This window comes from Chenopodium album, chromosome 2 (genome assembly GCF_948465745.1).
Source record: "Chenopodium album chromosome 2, dcCheAlbu1.1, whole genome shotgun sequence".
In the NCBI taxonomy this organism is placed as follows: Eukaryota; Viridiplantae; Streptophyta; class Magnoliopsida; order Caryophyllales; family Amaranthaceae; genus Chenopodium; species Chenopodium album.
Window position 1 is genome coordinate 1,419,854 of NC_137835.1, and position 15,220 is coordinate 1,435,073.

At 34.2% G+C, this 15,220-nt stretch overlaps 2 protein-coding genes across 3 annotated transcripts; both read left to right on the forward strand.

Annotated features, from left to right (window-relative positions):
* Positions 1-218: 218 nt before the first annotated feature.
* LOC145578841 (uncharacterized) lies at positions 219-6,260 on the forward strand. Of its 2 annotated transcripts, none has more exons than XM_081636149.1 (8): positions 219-538; positions 1,323-2,516; positions 2,620-2,685; positions 3,791-3,935; positions 4,123-4,341; positions 4,928-5,144; positions 5,709-5,904; positions 6,068-6,260. In XM_081636149.1, exons 2-8 carry the CDS (start codon positions 1,363-1,365, stop codon positions 6,180-6,182), a joined length of 2,112 nt encoding a protein of 703 aa, XP_081492275.1. In that variant the 5' UTR covers positions 219-538; positions 1,323-1,362; the 3' UTR covers positions 6,183-6,260. The 2 variants fall into 2 exon arrangements, with proteins under 2 accessions (XP_081492275.1, XP_081492269.1); XM_081636143.1 differs by having other exon boundaries at positions 219-434.
* Positions 6,261-10,026: 3,766 nt separating this feature from the next.
* Positions 10,027-12,877, forward strand: LOC145605861 (uncharacterized). The gene has a single exon (XM_081661929.1). It carries the CDS (start codon positions 10,319-10,321, stop codon positions 12,875-12,877), a length of 2,559 nt encoding a protein of 852 aa, XP_081518055.1. The 5' UTR covers positions 10,027-10,318.
* The last annotated feature ends 2,343 nt before the right edge of the window (positions 12,878-15,220 follow it).

Sequence of the window (15,220 nt, forward strand, 5' to 3'; positions counted from 1 at the left end):
AAAAGTTAAATTTTACACAAATATTATTGTAAATTGTAGAGAATTTTAATAAAAAAATTACTTTAATATTAATAATATTTGAAAAAAACAAATGGGATTATAGTTTTGAGACTTATAGCCGGGACTATCAATATAAGAGACAGGAGGAGTAATTCAATAAGAAATTTACTTCATACTCCGTATACCACTTGACTTGCAATTTCTCTTTTTCTATGGGCGTCAATCCAATCGGCCTTTTCTAAATTCCGTAGTACTTTGTACGGAGAATCATTTATCAATTTTTTAAATACTTCGTAAAAAAACCTTAACTCTCAACCCTGTTTTCTCTGGCTCTACTGAAACGTCAAAATCAAGAAATTTAGGAGCGAAAATTGAAATTTGATTCATTGGAAAATTTCAATGTCATCAAATTTCAATGTCCGACATTGATTGAGGTATAAATTTTACCTTTTTTTTAAATAGTTCCAAATTTTGGTATATATTTGGAATAAAATTCGTCGTTACGGGCGCCGGTCATCCTCTCTTGTCGAAGCTATAGGTTTGTTATTTTTTTTTTCAGGAATAAAATTAGGGTTTAACTTCAAGGCTGAATTTAATTTGTTCTGGAGTGTAATTTCGGCTCCTAGTTGATTGGAAATTAAAGGCATTGCTAGCTTATGCTAAATATACTCTTAGTTTTGTGATATGCTTGTATTCGTGTTTTGTATTATTCTGAATCAACTATTTGATATCATAATCTATGTTTGATCAATTTTTAATCAAAAGTATAATTGAGCGAACCGATGGAAATGCCTTTATTGCCAATTTCATGAATTATTAGTTTGATGATTCTGCGATTGTGACGGGGTTGAAGGGTTGGTCTTGAATGATTTTTTAGGTTAGTGTTTGTGGTTGATGTTGTTCTATTGGATGAATTATCATTGTAATGTGATTTTGTTAGAAATTTGGTTCCCTCTTAATTGATAAGTGGTGGTTTATTTGGCAAACTCATGTCAATTTAATTGCCTTTTCTTGGTGGAATATTAAATTTGTACTGGTTTTGGCGACCTTTTTTAAGGGACTATCTGCAAATCATTGAATTAACCGGTATCAACTTTTACTTTTCGAATACATTGTTAATTTTGCACTGTACTTTAGTAGTTCGCAAAAGAAGTGAATAGTTGAGCTCCATGATGATGGGTTGTGTTTTGGCTTTATACAGAAAAATAAGGGTGCCCAACTTTGTGTGTCTAGAGCTCGAGATTCACTATACATATCTGTGTTCTTGTTGAATTGGTATTATGATCCCGTCTCATCAAATTGCGTTTCTTTGTATGTTTCAGGCTTTTCTGTTCCATTGTGAGTTAAAGCCAAGCAGCAACTATGGGTTCATACAAGGAGTCGGACCCCTTGGGGTTCCTAACAAAGAAAGAGACAGAAGTAAAGCTATCTCAACCTACTAGTGTCAAGAACAAGACTCCTGCTTCTATTCAAATCACTGCTGAACAAATCCTGCGTGAAGCTCGGGAACACCAAGAATCTGAAATCCATCCGCCTAAGCAAAAGATAACTGATCCAGCTGAGCTTGCTGATTATCGTCTTCGGAAACGCAAGGAATTTGAAGATTTGATTTGTAGGGCGCGGTGGAATGTTAGTGTGTGGGTCAAGTATGCCAAATGGGAGGAGTCACAGAAGGACTTTGAACGTGCTCGTTCGGTTTGGGAGCGTGCGTTGGATGTTGATTATAGGAATCACACCTTATGGCTGAGATATGCAGACATGGAAATGAAAAATAAGTTCATAAATCATGCCCGAAATGTGTGGGATTGTGCCGTCTCTTTGCTCCCCAGAGTAGATCAACTGTGGTACAAATACATCCATATGGAGGAGATACTTGGCAATGTCGCTGGTGCTAGGCAGGTTTTTGAGAGATGGATGCAGTGGCAACCTAATCAGCAAGGATGGTGCTCCTACATTAAGTTTGAGTTGCGTTACAATGAGATTGACCGAGCCAGGGGAATATATGAGAGATTTGTGCAATGCCATCCAAAGGTTGATGCATGGATTCGATATGCAAATTTGGAAAGGAAATATGGGGAAGTTGCTCGAGCTAGGAATTGTTATGAGAGAGCTATCGACAAGTTGGCTGATGATGAAGAAGCGGAGAAGCTGTTTGTAGCTTTTGTTGAGTTTGAGGAAAGGTGCAAGGAGATAGAGCGTGCTAGATGTATTTATAAATCTGCATTGGACCATGTACCTAAAGGACGGGCTGAGGAGGTTTATAAGAAGTTTGTTGCATTTGAGAAACAGTATGGGGACAGGGATGGTATTGATGATGCTATTTTGGGAAAGAAGAGGTTTCAATATGAGGCTGAAGTTAGAAAGAACTCCCTTAACTATGACGCTTGGTTTGATTATATTCGGCTTGAAGAGAGTGTAGGTGTCAAAGGCAGAGTAAGAGAAATTTATGAGAGGACAATAGCCAATGTTCCTCCAGCTGAGGAGAAGCACTATTGGCAGCGTTACATTTACCTGTGGTATGTATTGAGGATTTGATGATGTTTTTGTATTGCTGTTATGTATATTCATCTTTTCTGTTAGAAAGAAAAATGAGTTCTGACCAACTCCTGCACTTTTTAGGATCAATTATGCTTTATATGAAGAACTTGATGCAGAAGATATGGAGCGAACAAGAGATGTATACAGGTAAGTTATCAGGTTTCTACATTGACAGTAATTGCTTGCAATCTCAAATGGATGTAGGATATGAGGATATCTCATGCGCCTATGCAAATACGAAGTATCACATTATCAGTTTTATCACTAGCTTAATTTCGTTGCAGATACAATTCTTCTAGATAAGGAAGAATTGACAAATGAATTTGCTTAGTTTATGATGAAGTATTTTGATCATGTATGTATAGCATGATATAGCAGACTACTTTCCTTCCTTAGGATGACAATACACTAGCCTGAAAAATAAGTCATGATACAACCATATAGCAGACTACTTTTCAAATGCAGCACAATATGAGAATAAATCTCCTTTAAAAATCTTTCTTGAATGGTGCGACCTATTTACTGCTGTAGTGCTCTCTATGGTCTTTAACTGGAATACTGTTCTACCAGCACCTCTTGCTAAAATAATTTAAGAGCTGAAACGAAGCTGCAGACCTACCTTTACACCATGACTTTACAGAACCCTCAGCATTTTGAATAAATCATTCTCATTGAACTGAAGGAAAAAACGCTCACACGGAACAAATATTCTCCTATATCAAGCTGACGTTTTCTTATGTCCCACAGTCCAAATGTTTGCTTTATCCTGCTGATGATGAACCGCCCAATTTTTCAAGATAGAATTACTTTACCGTTCATCTCAACTCTTCTATAGCTGTGAAAGAATTTGAAGAATTACTTGGCCTTGAGAATTATTCAATTATGTTATGTCATGAACTACTTTTAAAACAACAATCTAACCAAAGATGAGTGATAGCAGTACTCTGTCTGAGAGAGAAACAAAGAAATACAGTGGCCGAAGTCAAGTTGTGATCAAGTCAAAGGAAGCAGTTTTTGCAGGCTGCATGAATAGAATATAAATAAATCATAGTGCTGGTTGTGTTGCCATTCCAATTTTTGCATGAAAGCTTACATTCTTGTATAGATACAGTCATACAAACATTCCTTTCTCCCAACCTACTTGTTTTCAAATGTCATTATATGCATGTGTATCTGACTATCTGAGTATATTTCGTATTCTTTTTAATGCCTTATGAGTGTCTTTGGTACCAACTATTGTCCTTGCTTTCAGGGAATGCCTTAAGTTGATTCCTCATGCCAAATTCTCCTTTGCTAAGATCTGGCTTTTGGCAGCTCAATTTGAGATTCGGCAGTGTAATCTCAATGGTGCACGCCAGGTGTTGGGAAATGCCATTGGGAAGGCTCCGAAGGATAAGGTAGCACTCCATGTCAAATTACATTAGCACAACTATCATATCTGTATGAATATGCTCTTACAACTGCATTTTTTTCATACAGATTTTCAAAAAATGAACTGAAAATAGATTGCAATTGGGAAACATAGATCAAGCTCTAACAACTCTGTGTGTGTGTGTGTGTTTTTTTTCCCCCTTTTTCTTACAGATTTTCAAAAAATACATTGAAATAGAATTGCAATTGGGAAACATTGATAGGTGCAGGAAGCTATATGAGAAATATTTGGACTGGTCGCCTGGGAATTGCTATGCATGGACCAAGTATGCTGAGTTGGAACGTTCTTTGTGCGAAACAGAAAGAGCTAGGGCTATCTATGAGCTTGCCATAGCACAACCTGCATTGGATAAGCCGGAATTGTTGTGGAAGGTAACTGATTTCGGCCTTTCTTTTGGATTTTATTTCAATGGGAAAAAACATGCACTACATGGTTAATAAGCCAAAGGCTATATAGCTGTTTGAATTGTTTCAAATTAGTTTTGGTATTGTTAAAAGGCTGCATGTTTGTATACGAGATCCTGCTTCTTTCTTTGATGACTCTTTTATCCTTTTTTTGGTTATGGTATTGCTTCTTTACAAACAGTACAACGGATCTAGTTATGCTAAATAAGATTCAAAATAATTGGATGCTACTTTTCTGTTAGCTTTTTATTGTTTTGTTCCTTTATCCCCCCCCCCCCCCCCCTCTTTTTTTCTGTTCCGTACTTGGATTCAGTTTTGTTCTCTTTGTACATGAGTTTATATACTATCTCTTCAGAATTAGTTTTTCTTAAGATATGTATCTCCCTTCAAAGTAGTTGATTTGTATGTTTTATTTAGGAATTATATCAATCAGGACTATCAGGTGTTCAGACCTGTCAAATTGTAAACCAGTGTGCCCTGATGTGTTGGATCATGTTGCATCGTTTTGGACATAAATATCTGAATTTATAATAACACTTTGGATACATGACAGGCATATATTGATTTTGAGATAACGGAAGGAGAATTTGATCATACAAGAGCATTGTATGAGAGATTGCTTGACAGAACAAAGCATTTGAAGGTGTGGATCAGCTATGCAAACTTTGAAGCATCTGCTGGTGTGGACAATGAGGAATCAGACATGCCAAAGAATGAGCCCCAAGAACTTTTACATGAAAAGAGGAGACTGTGTGTTCAGCGTGCTAGACGTAAGCAATCTATGACCTTTCAATTAGATGTTTTTCTAATCTACGTAATATATTTTATGTATATGATATTTACTTCTGAATCAATACAATCCCTTAGTGTATTTTTTCTTCCTTTATAAGAGAATCAGTTGCTTTTCAATGTTATTGAAACTTGGTTCTGTATATCGAAAAGACGAAAACTAAGCGTACCTTTTTAGGACGAGAATTTATAGGTAGTTTAGACCTGTAGCCACTGCCTACTGGTATACAGTTACAAGCTGTTTAAATTTTTTTAATTCCCACGAAGAATCTTTTTGTATTGGGGATACCTGGTACTGGAATGCTATACAAATTGCATTGTAGTTTATATTGGAGCTGTATTAGAGGCATTGGGGCAATGTTATCCTACAGCAGGTGTAAAGGAATTTTAAATTTAAATGGCATCCCACATTGTAAAATGTTAATGCTGTGATATGCTTAGAAACATCATCTCTGTGCTGTATTCTGCATTTCAAATGTTTATTTGTGGCTTTCTGTTGAACAGAATTGCTGATTTTTTTCCCCCTATTATGTTCCATGTATCAGGGGTTTTTGAAAAAGCTCTGAGTCATTTTAGGATTTTTGCTCCTGAGCTAAAAGAAGAGAGAGCCATGCTATTGGACGAGTGGCTGAAGATGGAGAAATCTTTTGGTGAGCTTGGCGATGTAGGTTCAGTTCAAGCCAAGATGCCCAAGAAACTCAAGAGGCGGCGGTCTCTAATGATAGAGGATGGTGCAGCTGGGTATGTGAAACAATTTCTTACTATCACTTGTGTTCTCAATACTTTCATGTTATGCTTTGGATTAAGACCTTAAACTTATCATATCTACTTTTGTCCATATTTTTTGATCGTGTGATACATTTGGATTATTTCGGTGTTATTAATTTTAAACTAAAATTGACAGATTCGAGGAGTATTTGGACTACATGTTTCCAGAAGAGTCACAAACAACTAATTTGAAGATCTTGGAAGCAGCATACAATTGGAAGAAGCAAAAAGATACGGCTGATGTGAAGTAGCAGGTCCTTTTTTAAATGTAAAGAATTAGATCTTGCTGTTATATCCTCGTATGTATACAGAAAACTCAAAAACTTTATTTTTTTGACAAGAAAACTGAAAATTTTCAGCGAATAAAAATTGGCCTTTCAATGACAATAATTCTTTCACAGTAGAAAAGGTTTGCAGGAAATTTTACTTTGATAGCCAAAAAAAAAAATTCAGGGTGCTACTGCACCAGGTTCTAGCACATCACCTCATTTACGGGTCATGAATGAGGTGATGTGCTAGAAATGGGGTGTTCAAAAATATCCGATTCGAAATTTCAGATATCCGATCCGGTTAATAAGGTTTTGGATATTTCGGATCGGAATATCCGAAAAAAATTCCGGACTTTCGGATCGGATTTTGTCCGAAAATTTTAATTACCCGATCCGAAAATCCGGATATCCGACCTGAAATTCGGATATCCGAAAATTTCAGATCGGATTCGGAATGCAATTTCTCTGATCTAAATATTTTGGATATCTGAATTTTTGGATCGGATATCCAAAATTGAACAGCCCTTCAATTGTACAACCGCCATTGTGTTGAAAATTCAAGTTTTCTCTAGCTGCTGTTTATCTCTTTCTTTCGGCTTCCCCTTACCAAAAAGACTTGCGTGGACCTGGTCCACAATAATATTATTGTGGACCCGAGGTCTATACACACGCAACTGACATTATATTGAACATAGTGACCATTATTTTTAACATAGTAAACTTATTTTTAACCTAGTAACCTTTATTAAAACTACTACAACGTTTAATAATATTGTGAACTTGAAATATGACGCTATTACCCTAATTTTAACATAGTGGCCTTTATTATTCATATTGATCCGTATATAAAATATTTCATTACAAAAATAACCACTTAGGCATATATATTACCAAAATGATTTTTATTTCAATATAGTGACCTTTTTTTAATTATAGTGACCCTTTAGTCCACAATAAATTAGTGTAAACCAGGTCCATTTAAGACTTTATATCCCCTTACACTCATAAGAGCGTTGTTAGGAACAGCGCGAGTGCTATAAACAGAAAAATATTTTACTATTGTAAGAAAAAACCATATAACAAATTAAGATTTAATTACAATAGTACTTCTACACTTTATGCTTATTAAGTTTAATCAGCAGAGTTGACAGTTGCATCATTCACAGTCAGAAAATTAAAATAACGATTTTAACGCTATCTGCAGCACAGCCGAATTACCTGATTTTCCTTGTCATTTCGCGGGCTTTTAAAACTGTCAAGTGGCATTTCTCCGTAATTAACCTTAAAAAAAAGGCATTTGTCGTCTCAAATTAACAACTTTGATTTTCCAATAATGGCAGACCACTTGCCAAGTGTGAGTATTTTGTGAAAAATTATCTAATTAATTTTTTTTTTAGGAGAGAATTTAATTAATCCAGAATTTTTAATTACTTCTACAATTAGTATTCTTTATTTTTTAATACTGTCTAATACTTGGTAATAACACAAAGTTGTCAACATGATCCATTTTATTTACGCTAATTACATTTTTTTCAATAAAATAAATGCCTTTTATTTTTAATTTTTGTCCTCTTGAAAGGTTTAAATTTGGGTGGATACTTTTACTTATCAAATATAATTTGCGGATTCTCCTCATAAAATCTCCTTTATTTTTCCTTTCTGCTATTTTTGGGATTTGTAATTTTGATCGTGAGTGTTATGAAATGAAAGCTTAAGATTCTGAATCTAATGGTGTTGGGATCACGTTCATTGAACAATTCCAGACAAATTGGGTAAGAGAATCATGCAATTTTATTCTTTTTCTTATGGTTCGATCACTTTGTGTTTTATATTAGGCTATAATTTTGTTTTGTTTTGTTTTGTTTTGGTTTGGTTTTTTCTTCCCACATGCATGCATATGGGTGTTTTTTAAGGTAGTTTAATCACTTTAATGTATGTAATTATGTATTATTTGAAATGTAATTCGTTTGGCAGACTTCCATTTCTCATTTGATCTCGAATTCAAATCTCATCCACCCCTATCCCTTCTGGCCCCTTTTCATCCAATAGACATTCTCTTGAGATAGGGTGTTGTGATGCCCGATGTGCACCTTAGAATAACAAACTCTGTACCCCATATGTTGTTCATGTAGGCCATATTAGTTTTTTCCCTCCCTAATAAACTTATTTTTCTTTGTTGATAGAGTGGTATTTGTGATCCCAAATCTATGAATACTGTTCAATTTTCAATATATTTGTTGATGTATGAGGGACTCGTGGATTTTAACTTTGAGATTTGTGAATAATGCAAAATCCAAACACCATATTTGAGAAGTCACCTTTCTATACCTTGTCAAAAACCCTATAAAATCGGAGAAAATACATAAATGCCACCGCGATATGACTCTTGATTGACGCCTTTTGCACAAGTTATTCAATTTGTGAATCAAGTAGATGATATAGTAGTTCTTTTGTTTCATTCACATTCTATGATTAGTAGTTGAAAAGTTGAAACCCATCTGTAATTTCATGTGGTTTGTTGTTAAGATCTATTTTGTGGGTCCTTCAACTAAAGAATCTCAGACCTTTTCTTGTTCTTCCCAATTTTACATGAAATTTTCTGGTTGAGTACATATGTCTCGTTGACAAAGATGGTTTATTTTGAGGGTCATTCTAAAAGTTTAGTCTTCTTTTTGTTCATTTGAGTAGTAGTTGTGTTGGAATAACGTTCTCTTGGTTTCTTCTAACTGTCTTTAAGTGGTGTTAGGCTTAGTTTTGGTAGATGTCCCTTTTATTTGATAATAATGAATGATAATTCCAATCAATATTTTGACCTATAAATCAGCTAATAGGAATTGCGTTTATAATTTGCTGTCACATTAGATATGCTTTGTTTGTTTGACCTGCTCCATAGTTTGCTATATCTGAATTCTTGGGACTCTTTTTGTTATCCTCTTTCGGAGATAATTTTTGTATTTTTGTATTTTTCGCATTTTCTCATTATTTATTAGTTCCATGTATGCGTTTAGAGACAAGGGATGTAATAATGGTACTTAATTGATTTAATTGGGAGCAGTGTTACATTGTGAAATATTTCGGTAAGTATAATACTTGTTAAGTATACTAATTGAAAATGTCAGTGAAAACTTGTAACTGTTTCTCTTATAGTACTGTACTGATTAGTCCAAGTATATGAAGAGTGTTTCTTATAAATTGTGTTTTATATATCTGCAATATGAAGGAATTGAGATAATGTGTCATGAAGTAAAACTTCTTCTGGAAAGCTAGAACATCAGTACACTCTTCTGACTATCAAATTACAGTTTTTCCACTAGTAATTTTAATGACTGTGTGTTCAGATGCTGCCAATAAGTTTCGTTGGAGCACCTCTAGAAATGACAAAGCGTCGCTGGAAGGAGTTCATGCAGGCTTTGTATGAGAACCATTTTGATTCTAGAAAAGATGAAGAACTGGAGAAGTCTAAAACAGGTGATGACCTCTCTCTGGCAGAATGTAACTTAATGGAGCAACATTTTAACAATCTTTGTAGTTTAAGGCGACTTGTTAGCTCATACGATGCATATATTTATGCTATTATGTGATCACTAAAATATGAACTATGTTATTGTGCAAATTCTACATAAAGAAACAAGATTAACTAGTTTGATGAAGAAGTTTTCTTGTGGTTGTATTAGTTCATCAGTGGTGTATATAAAAAAGGAGTAAGCTATTGTACACTAGCTCAAATAAAAGTAAACAGACATCTGACTGTTTATTGTTTGAGAGATGGATGTAAATACAATGTGTGAAATTTGTTTAGTGCCTTAAGCTGAATTCTCCTTTAACTCTTTAAGCATATTAAATGACAGACTTTTAAAACCAGTGTTCGTGAACAAGGAGAACAAATAAAATGTTACAAGGAATTCATTATTCATAAATAGACAATCCTGTCACCTTAGAGGCTTGGATTAATATTCATTATTCATAAGCCTTACAATGATCATCTACTCATACCATCATTTGTACTTTGTATGTTTGAGCATAAAGTGTTCCATCTCATGTAGAATGTGCTGCAACTATTTGGAATTAACAAGAATTTTATCTCTATTGCAGATGTAGAAAACAAATTGCCAAAGATTATGAAGCTTGTAAAAGAGCGCCGTCAGAACAGGAGAAACCGAAATGCAGAAGTGCTCTTGAGAAAAGAATCAGAACTTATTGGGCTGATTGAGGATTTTCACAAACAGTATCAGTTTGTTTATGGTCAGTATGATGATCTCAGAGGACAGTTATCTGAAACTGTCAATGGAGCAAAAGAAGATGAGGGGTACTTTACAGCTACTTCCTCTAGTTCAGACTCAGAGGCAGAGCTAGAGAAGGATGTGAAGGCAAATGGTCACACCCACCTGAACCGAGAGAAGAAGTCCTTTTACTCTGAATACGTAGAAACAATGAACAAAGCACAGGAAAATGAGAAGATTATGAAAGAACTGAAAGAGAAGCTTGATGAAAAGGGAAGAGAAGTTTCAATCCTTGCTCGGAAGCAGAAGCTTTGTCAGAGGGAAATTTCAGGCTTGATGAGTGAACTAGAGTCAGAGCTGTCATCCTTCAACCTTAAGCTAAATGGGATGTGCGTTGAGAAGAAAGCATTAGAACAGCGAGTGGATAACAAAGAACTGCAAAAACAGGTTTCAAAACTTGAAAAGATAGCGAAAGAGAGGGATGAAGAGATATCTAAACTTGTTAAAAATGGAGTTGATGGTGTTGTTGAAAATAATGGGTTGATTAGTGAGGTTTCCAAAATAAAGGGGTTGATAGTACAGGTGAACCAGCTGAAATTAAATGTGGATTGTTTGTTTAATGCACAGAAAAGTGATTCAGAAAAACAAAAGTTGTCTCAAAGTAATAACAACGGCTTTGCTATGCATGAGAACTTGCTGGATCAGGTGAACAAAATGAAGCGTGATCTAGGGTCAATGAGAAAGAAGAACACAGAACTAGAGTCAAATGTTAAGAAGAAAACCCAAGAAAATTCAGAATTTTTGTCACAGATAGATGACCTCAAGAAGGAACTAACAGAAAAGGCTCAAGAATTTCAGATAATGCAGAAGGAGAAAGAGGATTCACTAATGAGAGTGAAAAACTTAGAATTAGAGGCACAACATTCAAGCAACCTCAAAAGTGAAAGAGAGAAGCTAATCGCGAAAAAAGAGCAAGAAAAGTTCCAGTTAACACAGGAGTTAGAGGTACTGCAAGGAAAAATGGTGAAGATGGAGAATCTGTTGAAAGAAAGGGAGGATCATTTCACTGCACTTCAAAAGGGACTTGAGAATGGGGAGGATGATAAATCTGCTCAGATCATGGCTTTGATGGCTCCGATTAATCCCATTGAGCAGGAGTTGGAACTGAAGAATGAATCTGAAATACAGATTAAGATAAAGAACAATGATATCAGTAAGCTAACTGATGAAAAGGAGTCACTTAAAAAGAGAATATTAGAACTAGAGAAGAGGCTGAAAGATAGAGGAGACGAGTTCTCAACTTTGGAAAATGACATGTCTACTCATATAGTAGCCTTGAATAAAGAAGTAAGCCATCTGCAGCATGAAAAGGATACAGGAAGGAAGCTTGATAAACAGCTAAGTTTGCGCGACCAAGAGATCAGTGATTTAGAAGATGAGAAAGAAAGCCTACAAGCGAAGATTTTAGAGCTCGAAATAACATTGACAGACAAAGAAGATCAAATTGCTAATCTTCAGAGAAAATGTCAAGCAGGGGAGAATGAAATAAATTGTTTGCATGGAGAATTGTCTGATGAAAGGAAAAAGTTTTCTGAAAGACCATTTCAACTTGAAAATCAAAACGATGAACTGAATTTCAAGATTTCAGATCAGCAATGTATGTTAAAACAACAAGAAGACACCATTAACAAATTAAGAGAGAACTGTAAATTAATGGAAGGGCGATTCCTGCAGGCTGCATACAGGAAGATGGATGAAGTGGCAGAAGAATTCAGGAAGAATTTCGAGGATAAGCTTCGTATGTTAACACGGAGGATAAGAGTGGCCGAGCAACTGCATGCTGAGACCAAAGAGAGCTGCAAGAAGATGCAAGAGCACTGTCAGCAGCAACATCCAGGTTATCTCGAAAAAAGACTATCTCATCAAGTGATATCACCGCACAAATCTGAGTTACAGACGACAGTTGTTCAAGCAGTGAATGAAATGATGAAGGATATGGAGTGTTTGATAAACAACTTCGAGAGCAAGGAAGGGAGTTTCATACAAAGATTGTCTAGTGTGTCTAATGAGATTCAGGTTGCAAAGAACTGGGTTCGTTTGACAATGAATGAAATAAAACCATGTAAAAATAACGAGCTAGTAGTAGCCTCGCCACTTGCATTTACATCGGATGACAAAGAACAAGATAAATTAATGAAAGAGAAGGTAAAGATGTTAGAAGCAAAGGTGAATAAGGAGAAAGGTGATAAGTTAAGGCTAATGAAAGGGATGTATGAGATGCAGAAGAAGGTGGCAGATTTGGAGAGCGCGATTGTAGAGAAGGATGAAGGATTATTGAGACTAGGAAATGAGAAAGTAGAGGCCATAAGACAGTTATGTATTTGGGTTGATTATAGACAAAGTCGATTTGATCAGCTCATGAAAATGATGTTAGTGAAGAAGACTACTAAAAGCTAAGGAAGAGCTTAAAATGCATGATTTCTTGCATTTCCTTCCTTTAATTCATACCCGTTTTTAGCCACTACATGAATTTTGTACAACTATTTTTTTTTTAAAATGATTTACATTGGAATTTCATACCACAAACCTCCCTTATTTATGGATTAGGGGATTAGTGTATTTTATTAGAAAATTTATGTATAATGGTAAGATGTATAATTATGTTTTGATACATTGAATTCTGCTAAATTTTGCAATTAATCTTTCCTTTTTCCTATCATTATTGAATCTAGTGGATGCAACTCCATGTCCCACTTAAGACAAAATTCTTGTATGGTACACTCAATAATACTTTGAATGTTGGAAATCTAATTCAATTATTTATGTATGAAATTTTGATTATATATCTTATTTTTTAAAGCCAAATATATTGAGATTTGAAGTAATAAAAAATTTATCATCCTATAAGCTGTGATTTTTTTATATTCATCTAGTCCATAGGAGTAGTATATATATGGTCCTACATATATAGGAGTTTTTGAGGAATATACCTTTTTTTTTTTATTAAATATCTACTCGAAAATCTTAGAGAAAAATTAATAATTTTATTTTTGAGAGGATTATTCCTCTTTTATTAGACAAGTAAATCCAAATCTTAGAGAACAAATATAATTAGAAAGGTTAGAAAATGTGAAGTTGTCGACATAACCTCACAATCATAAAGACAGGGCATGCAAAAAAGATGATATAATCATTACCAAACAACGCGCGGGAAAGTTGCCCACCTGGCATCATCAAACTGCAATAATTCAAATTCACTTTTTTATTATTGAAAAAAAAAATTAGAATGCAATATCTATATAAAAAAAAAATAATAAATTTAATTATTCTTTTATTAGTACTTGTAGTACATACCGATACACATCATTACTATTACTATAGAATTTTCAAGTCATTTGAGGCCTGTTCAGTTCAGTTCAGTTCAAATAAGTTCAGTTCAGTTCACCTCCTAATTTCTTTCTCTTATAAAATATTCAGTTAATTTAATCAGAACAGACCCTTAATATAGAATTTTAGCGATAATAAATTGTGTGACAAATATAGATATACATCAATTTATTGATTCTTCAACTTCAAAAAATTTATGAGTAAAGGCTAACAGTCTATGAGCCTATCACTTAATATTTAAGAAGGCTACTCTATCATCTAAAGCATCTAAAATCAAGCATAGAAATATATTTGTACCCAAAAATTGAAATCTTATTTACATTGAATATGAGTTTTACATTGAATATCAATAAATGTTACGAGTATTTAAGCTATAAAGTTTTAAACATTTTTTTTTAAAAGTGAATAATTTAAGCTATAAAATTTACCCTCTCAAATTGATGTTTGTACAAAGTATTTTATGTTGGTTAGAATCATCAATTACATTATACTAAAGGCGAACCTAAAATGACACTTGGCAATATAATATAAAGAGTTTTCCCTTCAAAACAGCTTACTAAAAAAAAGCCTTATTAAATATTTTCAAGGAATTTAGATAACTTCGGGCATTTTCTGCGAAAATCACGGTTATATTATGGAATGGAGGGTGTAGTATACTGTATACTACATCGAAATCAATTACATTATACTAAAGGCGAACCTAAAATGACACTTGGCAATATAATATAAAGAGTTTTCCCTCCAAAACAACTTACTAAAAAAAAGCCTTATTAAATATTTTCAAGGAATTTAGATAACTTCGGGCATTTTCTGCGAAAATCACGGTTATATTATGGAAATCAATTACCTTATACTAAAGGCGAACCTAAAATGACACTTGGCAATATAATATAAAGAGTTTTCCCTCCAAAACAACTTACTAAAAAAAAAGCCTTATTAAATATTTTCAAGGAATTTAGATAACTTCGGGCATTTTCTGCGAAAATCACGGTTATTACCTTATACTAAAGGCGAACCTAAAATGACACTTGGCAATATAATATAAAGAGTTTTCCCTCCAAAACAACTTACTAAAAAAAAGCCTTATTAAATATTTTCAAGGAATTTAGATAACTTCGGGCATTTTCTGCGAAAATCACGGTTATATTATGGAATGGAGGGTGTAATATACTACATCGAAATCAATTACCTTATACTAAAGGCGAACCTAAAATGACACTTGGCAATATAATATAAAGAGTTTTCCCTCCAAAACAACTTACTAAAAAAAAAGCCTTATTAAATATTTTCAAGGAATTTAGATAACTTCGGGCATTTTCTGCGAAAATCACGGTTATATTATGGAATGGAGGGTGTAATACTACCTCCGTTACATATTAGTTGCAACTTTGGGGTATTATTTGTGAGACATAA

Bases quoted from the DNA above. Each gene is read 5' to 3' on its own strand.
- LOC145578841 (XM_081636149.1), top strand. From the start codon at position 1,363: ATGGGTTCATACAAGGAGTCGGACCCCTTGGGGTTCCTAACAAAGAAA. The intron at 3,936-4,122 runs GTAGCACTCCAT...TTTTTCTTACAG, and splicing joins GGAAGGCTCCGAAGGATAAG to ATTTTCAAAAAATACATTGA. The intron at 5,905-6,067 runs GTATGTGAAACA...TAAAATTGACAG, and splicing joins ATAGAGGATGGTGCAGCTGG to ATTCGAGGAGTATTTGGACT.
- LOC145605861 (XM_081661929.1), top strand. From the start codon at position 10,319: ATGAAGCTTGTAAAAGAGCGCCGTCAGAACAGGAGAAACCGAAATGCA.